This window comes from Kockovaella imperatae (genome assembly GCF_002102565.1).
Source record: "Kockovaella imperatae strain NRRL Y-17943 chromosome Unknown BD324scaffold_3, whole genome shotgun sequence".
Lineage (NCBI taxonomy): Eukaryota > Fungi > Basidiomycota > Tremellomycetes > Tremellales > Cuniculitremaceae > Kockovaella > Kockovaella imperatae.
Genome location: NW_019028943.1, coordinates 886,146 through 898,567, shown reverse-complemented (window position 1 = coordinate 898,567; position 12,422 = coordinate 886,146). Strand labels below are relative to the sequence as shown.

The following is a 12,422-nucleotide window of genomic DNA, read 5'->3' as shown; positions in this document are numbered from 1 at the left end:
CGCCCGTCATTCCGCAGGTTATGAACATTTTCTAATGTCGCTTGACCCAATTTCTAATGAACTTGCTTCTTATTAGGAAATGGTGGATTAATCCTTGATTCCTTGCAATGTCGCTCCCTGTTGACTGCTGCGGATTCTCCGTCTCGTATATCGTTCATGAACCACTCTCTTGTCCATACTGCGTCCTCCGACCTGTTCATCTCCGCTCAAGTCACATCACGCTCATCCCGGTCTGTCCGCTGGATGCCATAGACATCTCGTACTCGATCTTTTCCCACTTGCACCATCACTGCCAGCAGCTTCGGACGCCGAATTTGGCAAGTGGGCAGGCTCCCTGTTGTTCATGTGCATAACACCTTTCTCTTGATCCTCGCCAATCACTACGTGAGACATGGCTCCTTCAGTCACGCCAAAGCATACCCACTATGCCTTGGTGGTCGATGCTGGCTCATCCGGATCCCGACTACAGATATATTCCTGGCGGGACCCAGATCTCGAGCGAGCTGAGATACTGCAAGAGGTCCAATTAGCTAGGAAGGGCAAAGGCGGCAAGAAATGGTGGTTCGACAGTTTGCCAAGTACGTGGAAAGGCAAAGGAAAGGCTAGAGAAGATCAAGTCGAAACGACAGCGTTGAGACGACTGGTCAGAGTCGGCAAAGGTGTCGAAGGAGATGCTTGGGTCAAGAAAGTCGAGCCGGGTGAGTCTGAGTGCGCCGAGTGCGTGCTGATGGTCAAAGGTATCTCGACCATACCGCCGGAAGATATACCTTCGTATCTCGCTCCATTACTCTCTCATGCACTCCAACAGATTCCACCTTCCCAACATTCGGCCACCCCGATCTACGTTCTGGCAACAGCAGGTATGCGTTTGCTGAGTGACTCGGCTCGTGATGCCATCTTAGAAGCGACTTGTCAGACCCTGCGGTCAAAGTATCCATTCAAACTTGATAGCACCACGTGTAGGGAGAACGTCCGGGTCATCACTGGCGAGGAAGAAGGCATGTGGGGCTGGGTAGCAGTCAACTATCTGATGGACGGGTTCGGTCACGCACCGGAACCGACCCATACCCTTGGAGCTTCATCTAGCAGCACTTCAGGTCTCTTACCCTTGGCTCCCCTCGCTGAGCCGCCTCCTCGATCATCGACAGCCTCGGTCACTCCTGTTGACGTCTCACATCAGTCTCCGACTTTTGGGTTCCTCGATATGGGCGGGGCGTCCACTCAGCTTGCCTTTTCTCCTTCTTCGATCGAGCTGGCTAGATCGGGATTCCCGGCATCTGATCTCCACGACATCTCATTGCGTCTATTGTCTGGAGAAGACGTCCACTGGCCCCTGTTCGTTGCTTCATGGTTGGGATACGGCACAAACAAGGTCCGCGATCGTTATCTCGATAATTTATTGGCACGCGCCCGATCTGACGGAGCGCTCGACAAGCCAATTCCGGACCCATGCCTGCCGAAGGATTTCGTTGACACCATGTCAGAAGTGTCTTTCAAGGGCACTGGGCAATTTGCTACTTGTCTCACCGACCTGCGCCCATTGCTCCAGCATGATCTGCCGTGCCCGACGCGGCATTGCCTTTTCGGCGGGGTTTCCACCCCATTCATCGATTTTGAGCGCGAAGACCAACGTGGATTCATCGGTATCAGCGAGTATTGGTACACTACGCAGCAGGTTCTCGGCCTCGGAGGTGTCTTTGACTGGGGTGAATGGGAAAAGGGGATGGGCGAGTTCTGTTCGAGAGAGTGGAGTAGCATCGAGAAGCAGGTCGAGTCAGAAAAAGGATGGGGAGGCGCAGCGGTGAGTCGGGCTAAAACCGAAAAGCGTGCTGATCTCTCCTAGGTGGAGCTTTCGCGATTGCAGATGCAATGCTTCAAGGGTGCATGGATCTCGAATGTCCTTCACGAGGGTATCGGCATACCTCGACTTGTCGATGCTGGGGGCAACGACACGCTGACCGGAGGCTCCGTCGGTGACACGAATGCTGAGGCTGAACGGAGAGCGAGGGAAAAGGGTCTGGCAGAGAAGGTCAAGGGCAAGCATCACTTTCAATCGATGGACGAAGTTGGCGAGACTGCCATTTCCTGGACCCTGGGCAAGATGGTCATTGAAGCTAGCAAACAGGTACCGCCGCGCTCTGCGGCAGTGGAAGCTGCTTGGACATCTCGATTACCCCAAATCCATCTATCAGAATTGGAGAACCGATTGAATCGTCTCGGCATCCAAACAGTCTGGGCATACACATTTATGACGTTTTTGCTGGTCATCTGCATATTCAACATGCTCAGAAGGCGATTACGTTGGTCTCTCTCTTCGACTAGGTCAGCTCGATTCCGCAAACCGAGTATATCGGATGGTCGTAGCGTTTGGCCATGGCGAGGCAATGTCGAAGAAGAAGGCATCGATTTGACCCCGTCTAAATCGTCTTTTCGAGGCTCTATCGGTCGATTTCACCTCTGGACCATGCGTTTGGGTTCGATCCTTCGGCGGAACAACCCCTTCGGACCGAATGAGCGCAACGCCCGCGCGCCTTTCGGTCGATCGGTTTCCATGCCACTCACCGCTACGCTCGCTTCGGGAGACTGGACGCCTCCCCTCCCTTCTCCGAGAGGCGGTGGACAATTCTTCACGCCGGGTTATGGGGTGCCCAATGACCCAACGTCTTCGCAAACTACTTCCTCTTCCACAAGCACGGCTATAGGATCGAAATCTGGCGCTGCGTCTCCAGTCACTGCTTCACCGCCGCGATCTAAATCGTTCCGCGGCAAAGCTAGACCCAGTTTACCTTCAAATTTGGCTCTCCATGTCCCTGACACCAACAATGGGTGGAATGATCCTCCAACCAGTATGCTAAATGGAGCGACCTACGCTGTGGATCCAGAAGAAGTCAGTCCGACCGGCAGTACCAGTGGCGTCCTGACACCGATGGCGAATGCACGAGGGCTCGATGTCAATTCTCGACCGATGTCGAGACAATCTTCCCGTGTCAATTTAAGCGAGTTGGGACTCGCTCAGCGGGGCAGTAGTCGATCTACAACTCCGATGAGGGACTAGGTGGTCTGTTGGATACGTCATCATTGTCTACAGGAGTACATGATGCATCGAGATTTTAGTCTACAGGTGTCGCTAGATCGTTCTTCACAGATCATCAACATGAGGAGGCGAGTGCATGTCCACCACAAGCTGTCCTCCTCGCTTCTTCTGCAACAAGCGCTTGACCTGGGGCTGTGAGCCGAAGCCAAATTGTTCGGGCTCACTTCGGACCAGACGCTCTCTCTCAACTTTGTCAGATCCGTAGATCGCTCCGGTCGATATCCGCTGCGATCGTCAGACTTGGATGTTTCTGCTGACACCCCACACTCACACAAATAGGTTGCGAGCGTAATTCAACGCCTCGAGCGAATTATCATCTTTGTTCTCAGGCAATGTATGGACCTTCTCGAGCCTCTGACTCAACGCATCGGGATCAGGGATCTTGTACTGTGGCCAAGCCAAACGGATGGCATGCCACCACATGAATGGTCTGCCATCCTTCAACTGCTTGTCCTCATGCGTCACTGAGTAGCTGCGAAGCGAGCCAGTGGAAAGATCGAATCGATGAGCCGTCCATGAGTCAGGTTCGCTCCTGTGCCTCGCTAATGCGATGATGATCCTAGGCGGCTCCTTGAAGGAGAAAGGATACCACAAGTCCTCCATCATCTGCTGAGCCGCTTTAAAATTCTTGGAATGGACTGCCTGATTGATGGCATTGGCAATGGTAGGCGGGATAAGCAGCTTGTCGCATACCCGTTGTGGCGTTTCTGACAGGTTGCGACGGAGCATCCTAGCTTCTCAGCAAGTAGCCAAAAGTACTCATGCTCACCTTTTCAACGTTATCATCACGAAGATGCTGAGGGCGAACTCATCCACTTGCCGACCCAAGCTGATCTCTTTCAGAGCAGAAACCAAGCTTCGCTCCTCCCAGACCAGAGCCCAGGAGTATAGCCGTTGAGTAACCAGGTCCCAAGGCGTCAGATCCTCCAAGGGACTCTGATCATGGACTTGTACCCTATCACGCGCAAGAGATCGCTCAGGGACCTTTGGGGACCCTTCGTATGCGGTCCTATAAACCGTTTCCCGCTGATCCACATCCGTGCCATCCACAGGAGTAGGAAGCTTAGGAGGCTCTTGTCCACTTGGTGCGCGAAACGGGAAGCCGGACGGTGCATGTACACCAGGAGGTAGCACCTGTGGGATTCGACTCGATTGAGGCGGAGGAATCGTTGCGCGACTTTGCAGTACTGCGTGTGAGAATGCTTGAGGGCTGACTGCTTGACCAGTAGAAGGGATCGAAGGTGGCAGTGGAACCTTGTTCGGCAACGCCGGTGACGCTCGATGAGACCTGATGCTTTCAGTCGGAGTAGCAGGCAAGTCTCGCTCGGTGGGATCGGGCAGCGCGATAGGGTGGTCGTCGTCGTGATCTGGAGCCATGCTGGGAGAACGAACCGAGCGGGGCTGACTGGCTTGGGTCGCGCTGACAGCACGCTGAGATTTCTCCACATTGCTCTCAGTCGGAGCTTGAATGTTGATCACGGGCGCTAGAGGTGTCTTGGGAGGTGTCACGCGCTCCTCTGGCGGTGGGAGCTCGACCTCTGATCCCCATGAGATGAGCTCGCCTTGATGTCCGGTATTCGACTTCTCAGGCGAGAGCGTACTGATCCGAGCACCACGGGGTGTGGCAGTTCGTGACTGGGCGGGAGTGAAATTGGCTCCAGGGAAGCCCAGAACCGCTTGGAGATTGGCAGGTAAGGTCGTCATGCCTGCAACGTCGTTGAAGAGGAGATCGTCGATCAGATCACCCGCAAGGTCTTGACTGACCAGCTTTTCGTTTGATTGCTGCTCCAGCGCGGCGAAGCGATTCTCGAATGCAGCCAGCCGTTTAAGAATCTAAAATCAGCGTGTGGCTGCCCTCTTTGCTCACTTCTTCAGCCCAAGGCGGGGGCGAATTGGCCTAATGATCAGCGAATTTGACAATAGCTCGACCTACATCCTCAGAAGAGTATCTTGTGTGTCGATTGGAGCTGCTGCGGCCTCTTGCCTGCTTCCCATGAGAATGTTTCGACTTTCTCTCTCGATTTTTCATGCTCTGAACAGGAATGATCACATCCTCCAGCTGCTTTGGTCAGTTCAGCCGCCAACTTCGACTCACCTGTCCACTATCGCGAAGTGCTCGTAACTCCGTGACCCGGTCTCGTGCGGCTCGGTTCAGAGCCTTCTTCGCCTCACTCCCGATGAGATTGAGTCTGGCCGCATCAAGCAGCTGACACAGCGTTTCATCATGGAACTTGCTCTCTTTGACGAGATCTTGTTCGTTGCTCGCATTGGTCGGCGCGACAGACTCAGCTGGACTTTCGGCCTGCAGATCCTGTTTGAGCGGACCAGGCGAGGCAGTCCCCATGGTCGGCATTTGCGAAGCGTACGAAACGTTTCGACCAGGTTCCGTTCTCGAGGTGAAGGCGGTGCCGAGAGCTGGGATTGGCGTTGTCGAGAGCCGGGGCCCAGGTCTAGGTGAAGGGGGCAGGCCAGGAGTGACGCTCCCTTGAGTCGCCATATGCGAGGTTTGAGCTGGTACCTCTTGCGGGGGGTGCGCAAGTGCACTTGCAAGTGGACGAGGTGTGTCAAATGTAGGGCTCTTTGGAGGAAGTGGGGGTGCTTCGTCAGGGGACGGCTGACGAGTTCAGATCAGCTTTGAACGACACGTTAAGCAAGGCTTGTGGACAGACTAACCTGTTCTTGAGGCTGGATCCCGGATTCTGCCAAGGCAGCAGACTCGTCGCTTCGAGATGGACCTCCAGAGCGAACTTGTCTCGCAGTTACGGTCGGATCGACAGGCTCCTGCTCCTGAGACATCAGAATTCGGAAAGCAAGAGCCAGCTCACATCATGTACAGTCTCGACATAAGCACTACGGTCATCCTTCCTTTGTCTACCTTCCGGGCTTTCCGCCACACGACTGAGTGGAGGTGTGAAGAGCTTGGTCAATTGAGGTGGTAAGCTGACGCCTATCCCTAAACCGGCTGAATCTCGAGACATCAGCAGGGGTCTTGGGAGGGACATGGACATGGGCACGCCGAAAGGGATTCGGTAAAAGCTGCCCCCGAGCGCACCACCTGAGGACATGTTGGGAAATGGTAGTGGCGGTCCTTGCGTCGAGATGTGCCTCGACATTGGCACGCCATCTTTGTGGAAAATGTGACCGAAGCTCGGATCACTGGTCATTGTCTCCATGGTCCCTCGAGGCCCCTTGGATCCGCCTGGACTAGTCGCTCCCCTTGGATATTCGTTCATGCTCTCTAGCGAAGCAAGAGCTTCCGCTCGAGCTTGTCGCATCGCTTCGTCCTGCTTTCGAGCCGCATCAAGGGGACTGAAGGGGAACTCGGGGTGGGAGCGGTGAAGATGAGGAGTAGGATGTGGAGGTGCTGCAGTCCCCGAGGCAGCTGCACCCTCCGAAGGTGCCTTGGCGTATGAACCCGTGGGAGCAGCACCAGCCACAGGGATGGTCTCTGACGGGGCTTTCGGCCCTAAAAATTCGGTGATCCCCAAAGCTGGTACAGGCTTTCTCGCAGTAGCAGCGTTGACTTGAGGCAAGGGCAAGTTATCCTGACTTGGTTGAATTCCAAATGTGCCCATGTCTGGGCTGAGGTCCGTCATTGGCGTTTCCTGACCACCTTCTCCCCCTCCTACCAAGCCGGCACCTGGGGTAGCGTCTTTCGGTCTCGAAAAGTAGCGCAATCCGGCACCTCGGCTCAGCACTTCGCTCTCTGGTCGAGGTTGTGACTGTTCAGCCATGACTTCAGCTGACTCGCCAGCGATAGCAGAAAAGGGCAGTGCTGGCTTATACGCAAAAGGATGGATGGACCGCTGAGGGCCTTGACTTTCGTGGAAGCTCTGAACGCGAGTAGGCGGTTCTGACAAGGACATGAGCGCTTCGTCGACCAAAGTAGCACCCACGAGAGTCGTAGGGTCCAAACATGCCCTCTGGAGGCTGGTATCCTTCAGTCTCCACGCCGATGACCCAAGGAAGGACTAGGAATCAGGGAAAACGTTTTCTCGGGATGCTCACTTTTGGCTTTTGCTCTGAGATGTCAGCATGCCCTTGGTGAAGTACTCACGGCGGTGTCTGAGATTGCTGTCTCAGTATCTCTGCGAGGTCTGTGTCCGCCCGTGGAGGGGTGGATCGTTGACTTTTTTCGCCGAGTCTGTGGCCGAGTCCACCGCCTGTGCTTTGTGCTTGTAGTGCGATTGGGGTCGATGGAGGATCATAGGTGGAGATGGTGAAAGGTCGAGTCAACGTCAGCGACATGGCGCATGGTGACAGAGGTCAATCAAAAGATTGTGAGGAAGCACGATAAACAGCATCAGATATTTGACCCGTCCCCAGGATGACCAGCAACGCTGCCATCCCGTTGAGTAAAGGTATCAGGAGCATGTCTTTCGTTGACATAAAGGCAGCATGAGTCGACGTTATGGCGAAGGACATGCCAGCATGGCTTCACACTGTGTGCCCAATGCGAAGGGGTGGTCGTTGGAAGGACGTGGGGAAGAAGGGATTTTTCACTCACCAAGTCTGCCATCTGAATCATTGCCAGCCTGTCGACTTGGGTGGATCCGACTCTTCCGCAGCTTCGTGGCCATCGCAGCGAATGCGCTACTGAGAATGGTACAGCACGTCAGATAGCAAGATCAAGGTCGAGTAGACACAGACAGGATTCAAAGGAATCAATGGTTTGCAAAGTTTGGGGGCTTGATTGTTGCGTAGATGGTATGCCTCAACCCGGGCACTTGAAATGACGATTAGACGTGAGACCGGTAGAATGAGCACTGGCATCGATCGACTCGACGAGGAGAGTGTTCTCAAGGCCGCATCCTCGAGCTTCGGAAGTGTCTCTGGCGATCTTCGCAACTCGCTTCCTTCGCTTAGCCGGGGCCATGAGGCCCGAGAAGCCTTCATTCCTTGCCTAAAGGAGGGTCTCCTCGCTGATCAGTGTAGCCCTCTGTACTGCTTCTTGGGAGCATGTCAATGCTATGTTTGGTATCATGCGGCATTCATGACCATGTAAGTGGATAGGACCTCCCTCGTTGGATAGACGTGGACGTTGGATAGACGTGGACATGACTGATGGATGCAATCAGTCGACGTGAATGATTTTCGTTCACTCCCGGTTCGTGGCGTGAATTATACATACAACCAACAGCTATACTACACATCCGCTTCTACTGATTCTGTATGCTCGACTGCATCTACACCGGACCAAGAACGACCTTCTGCTATTCCGTCCTCTACATCCACCCCAAGTAGAAGCGGTATAGGTACAGCCAGCATGGCAGCAAGGAATAAAAAACCAAGCCTTATGTTCCCCGTCTTATCAGCTATAAGCCCGACGACAAAAGGTCCTGCAAAAGAGGCTGACTTATCGGTCAGTGAGAAGAGGGAGAAAAAAGATGATTCGTGCCCTGGCGGGATGAGCTCGGCGTATACTGCTCGAGAGTAGCTGTTGAAAGGGCCATAGAGCTTGGAAGCTTCAGTTGGGCTCAGGATGGGATGACTCACAAATCCAAACCAAGCGGCTGCCACGTACATCTCTGCAGGGCTACGAAGGCCGCCATAGGGTATGAGCAGCCCAAGACAGGCGTATAGAGGTAAGATCTGAGCAAGAATGACAATGACGATGAGGAGACGGAGATTGGAGTAGCCGATGCGTTTCTGAAATCGAGGAGCGAGGACGGAGGAGATGACGGCGAAGAATTGGACGGCAAGACCGATGATAATGATTTGAGACGGTGACATACGAAGCGAGGAAGAGGCATACAGGATAGCGGTGTATGTCGTGGTGTGAAAGCCTGTACTTCAGCCTCGTCCATCATGAGTCTCTCACCATCTGCTAGGAACACCCAAGCGAATAGCAAAAAGTAGAGGTTTGGTAAACGTTTGACCTCTCTCCAGCGAATCATGTTACCAACTCGACGCCAAGCGATCGATAGCCACCGGCCGGTTTGTGTGGTATTCTGAACATCATCTTCTGTTGGTCTGCCGGGGAGCCCGATCCACGCTGGCAGAGTAAACACGGCCCACCAAGTTCCACTGATACCGATGGCGAGGCTGAGTGATTTGACAGAGCCTTGACCGACAGTCACTGGTATAGTAAGGAGAGCGAGGACTGCAAAACTCGTGAAACAACCGATTGCCACTCCGAGAGACGATATTCGAGAGGTGGCCAGAGATATCGGCAGCCTGGGCACCGAGACCTCGGCAGCGGCTAGATCTGCGGCTGACGTGGATAAGATAGCATCGTTGATGGGATCAGGGAGTAGCGACTCGGTCTCGGCGGCATTCTCACGCCCATCGTCCCGGGCGACTCCTCTCGCCAGTGAAGGCAGAAAAGCATTGGCACACACGATACTGGTCCCATATCCGGTGTTGCCCACGACCGTCAAGCATGCGGCGATTACAGGAACCCAGCCGCGAATGTCGCTCGGGAACAAGAAGAAAGCTATAGCAGAGGCCGACCCGGCGAGAGCAAAGGTAATGAGCAGTCGCTTTCGCCAGTACGCTGAAAATGTCAACGGTGAAACCCCATCGACACCTTACGAGAGTCTGCCAGAGGTCCGATGGAGATGATTGCCAGAGCCTGTACGGCCACCGCGATAGACTTGACGTACATACTGACACTATCAGTCACATGTCCGCGCTCCAACCCACCTGAAAGATGCCGTGTCTACCCATTTGCCAAGGATCCGAGCCTTGCACACTGCTCCGTCTGGTGCCTGAACCCCCGTACACGGGACTCTCAGCTCCGGCCAGACGTTTCCAACGTCTCTGGCCATTTTCTCCAATGTGATAGGCAAGAAGATGGCCATGCCGCAAGCAGCAAAGACCTCTGCAGCTGCGGCATAGGAATACCATGACAGGACGTGCCGATTGGCCGATTTCATTTCCTCTTTTATCAACTGTTTCGGCTGTCTCTCCACTGCTGGCGGCAGATCATCCAGTGGAATGTCATGATGAGCCATACCTCAGGCTCAGTAGGGTTGATGTTGTACGATGCATGGTCGCTGCAGCATCTGGAAAAGGGAGGTCAACACACGTCACAAAGCGCACCGTGCATGCCTTTGGACTCGTATAGCTCCCGAAGGCGGCGGTCGCCGCTCGATAGCCGCTTTCGGCATCGTTCCCGGTTCCCGTATAGCCATACGACCGAAAGAGTCGTCAACCAAGATCCCCGACAGTTTCGTTATCTACCTCACACGACTCAGCCAAGATGAGGGCCTCAACAGTTAGCCTGGGAGTCATTGGTCTCCTTGGAACCTCTGTGAACGCTATCAGTCGTCTGGACGGACGCGTCAGCGAACAACTCTTGCGATCTGGTCCTCCCCAAATCGGTCTATTCCAAGCATTGTTGGCCCAGCAGACCGAGGACGATGCTCGCGTCGCCTTGCATCAGAACTCGGCGCAGAAGCCTCTACAGGTGGTCAAACCAACGTACGAGGCTCATTGCTTCCCTCAGCTCAAGACGCATTTCAATGACGAGGACAAGTCGACCTTCTGCCAGCGATACTGGGTGGACGCTAGCAACTATAAAGAAGGGGGTCCTGTCTTTGTGCTTGACGGCGGAGAGACGGACGGGGCGAACAGAATCCCATTCCTCGAAAAGGGAATCTTGCAGATTCTCGCCAATGCCACGGGAGGGTTGTCCATCGTCCTTGAACATCGATACTACGGAGAATCCATCTTTGTCGACTCGCTCACAACCGACAACTTACGGTGGCTAAACAACGAAGAAGCTCTCGAAGACTCGGCATATTTCATCGAAAACTTCAAGCTGCCCAAGAGCGTTCTCGACGTGGAAGCAGATGCACTCAGCCCGAAGAAGACCCCCTGGATCTACTATGGCGGGTCCTACGCCGGAGCCAGAGCGGCTCATATGAGAGTCCAATACCCTCATTTGGTTTGGGGTGCTATTGCCAGTAGCGGTACGTTGTACCAGGTCCCGTCAGGCTTTGAAATTCATGACACTTCCTAGGTGTGACCCATGCCCAGGTCGAATACTCGGAATACTTCCAACCGATCCAGAAGTATGGACCCGTCGATTGCATTTCGGCCTTGTCCGATGCCATTACCGCTGTCGATTCTATTTTGGACATTGGCGGGCCTGCTGCTCATGCGCTCAAGTCCCTCTTCGGTTTGGCCGAATTGAGTGATGATCAAGATTTCGCAAGTCTCTTGTCAACTCCGCTGGGTAAGCTATTGACATGGGTGTCCATGCTCACGCAAAAGGCTTCTGGCAGGGCCAGAACTGGGACCCTAAGGGTGTGTGTGGCTGTCCGAACTATGCTAACTTTGCAAGTCGGGACTGACGGTTTTGAAAATTTCTGTGCTGCTCTCCTGGAACCGAGTCTTCCCATCCTTGGCAAATATGGCAGAATGTGAGAAGGACAATGAAAGATAACTGATGCCCAGCCCCTCCGCTGTAGTCAACCTTGCGAAATACATTCGCGAGAACATCGTTTCGAGATGTCCACGAACGCCCGGAAACCCGGCATCGGACATCGAAGAGGTAAGCTGGGAGCTGTCCGCATGACTGATGAGAAAGTGCTTTGGTACTCAGAATGCGACGAAATACCTCAACACTGATCTGGATCAAGAGTGGAGATTGTGGGAATTCCAGGGTAGGTGCTTGGCATGACATTCCCATTGACAGGCCCAGTCTGCACTCAATGGGGATACTTCCAATTTGCTCCCGCCGAAGGACCCAGAATCGTTTCCAAGAGGTATGTGACTACTTCAACTCAGCTCTGACGAGTCAGAGTCGATCTTGAATACGCTTCCAAGCCTTGCCGTCTTGCTTATCCTCCCGGGGAGCACTTCACTGTCCCCGCTGCGCCCGATGTCGAAAGTGTGAATGCAAGGGGCGACTTCGCCATCGAAATGGATCGATTGGCTTTCATTGATGGAGACAGGGACCCATGGAGACCAGCGGTGGGCTCCAAGTTCTGCGACGCCTTTGCTTACTGTACACAGACTCCCGGAAGCGATCTAGCGCCGAAGCGTAAATCGACCGTGAACAAGCCTGTGCATTTGATTTACAGTGAGTGAGAGGGTCAACGTGCTAGCTGACCAGCCTCAGACGGTATCCACCACTACGATGAGGTTTGTTGCTGCATGACGGATCATCTGCTGACCCTGTATAGAACGGCTTGTCGGACCACGACAAGGAGCCCGCCAGGATTCGCGACATTCACGAGCTGGAGAAGAACTTTATCTCTGAATGGGTTGCCCATTTCCACGATGAAAAGGCCAAGACCGCCTGAAATTGCGGTCGCACATAGTCGGAGCAGCGAGCGTTACGGGCAGGACAGATTAAATGCATGGATTGGGATGGCCG

At 54.1% G+C, this 12,422-nt stretch overlaps 4 protein-coding genes across 4 annotated transcripts; 2 read left to right on the top strand and 2 right to left on the bottom strand.

Moving 5' to 3' along the window:
• The first annotated feature begins 132 nt into the window (after positions 1 to 132).
• On the top strand, positions 133 to 3,112 carry BD324DRAFT_598502 (nucleoside phosphatase family-domain-containing protein). Its single transcript, XM_022013889.1, has 3 exons — positions 133 to 698; positions 738 to 1,801; positions 1,844 to 3,112. Exons 1-3 carry the CDS (start codon positions 392 to 394, stop codon positions 3,053 to 3,055), a joined length of 2,583 nt encoding a protein of 860 aa, XP_021873048.1. The 5' UTR covers positions 133 to 391; the 3' UTR covers positions 3,056 to 3,112.
• BD324DRAFT_618757 (hypothetical protein) lies at positions 3,113 to 7,996 on the bottom strand. The gene is made up of 13 exons (XM_022015080.1): positions 7,602 to 7,996; positions 7,152 to 7,269; positions 7,103 to 7,116; positions 6,991 to 7,065; positions 5,920 to 6,947; positions 5,768 to 5,881; positions 5,190 to 5,708; positions 5,028 to 5,153; positions 4,962 to 4,991; positions 3,864 to 4,927; positions 3,366 to 3,824; positions 3,259 to 3,319; positions 3,113 to 3,220 (listed from the first exon to the last, which is right to left on the bottom strand). The coding sequence occupies exons 1-13, from the start codon at positions 7,672 to 7,674 to the stop codon at positions 3,140 to 3,142; spliced, it is 3,762 nt and encodes a 1,253-aa protein (XP_021873047.1). The 5' UTR covers positions 7,675 to 7,996; the 3' UTR covers positions 3,113 to 3,139.
• Positions 7,997 to 8,239: 243 nt separating this feature from the next.
• BD324DRAFT_576693 (autophagy-type protein 22) lies at positions 8,240 to 9,972 on the bottom strand (the record flags this gene model as incomplete). The annotated part of the gene is made up of 5 exons (XM_022013206.1): positions 8,240 to 8,551; positions 8,591 to 8,880; positions 8,916 to 9,590; positions 9,629 to 9,702; positions 9,740 to 9,972. 5 exons carry the CDS (start codon positions 9,970 to 9,972, stop codon positions 8,240 to 8,242), a joined length of 1,584 nt encoding a protein of 527 aa, XP_021873046.1.
• A 288-nt stretch (positions 9,973 to 10,260) lies between these two features.
• On the top strand, positions 10,261 to 12,422 carry BD324DRAFT_618754 (serine carboxypeptidase S28-domain-containing protein). The gene is made up of 11 exons (XM_022015079.1): positions 10,261 to 11,010; positions 11,061 to 11,276; positions 11,315 to 11,347; positions 11,385 to 11,463; positions 11,498 to 11,594; positions 11,631 to 11,706; positions 11,745 to 11,808; positions 11,845 to 12,016; positions 12,059 to 12,125; positions 12,165 to 12,187; positions 12,229 to 12,422. The coding sequence occupies exons 1-11, from the start codon at positions 10,299 to 10,301 to the stop codon at positions 12,346 to 12,348; spliced, it is 1,659 nt and encodes a 552-aa protein (XP_021873045.1). The 5' UTR covers positions 10,261 to 10,298; the 3' UTR covers positions 12,349 to 12,422.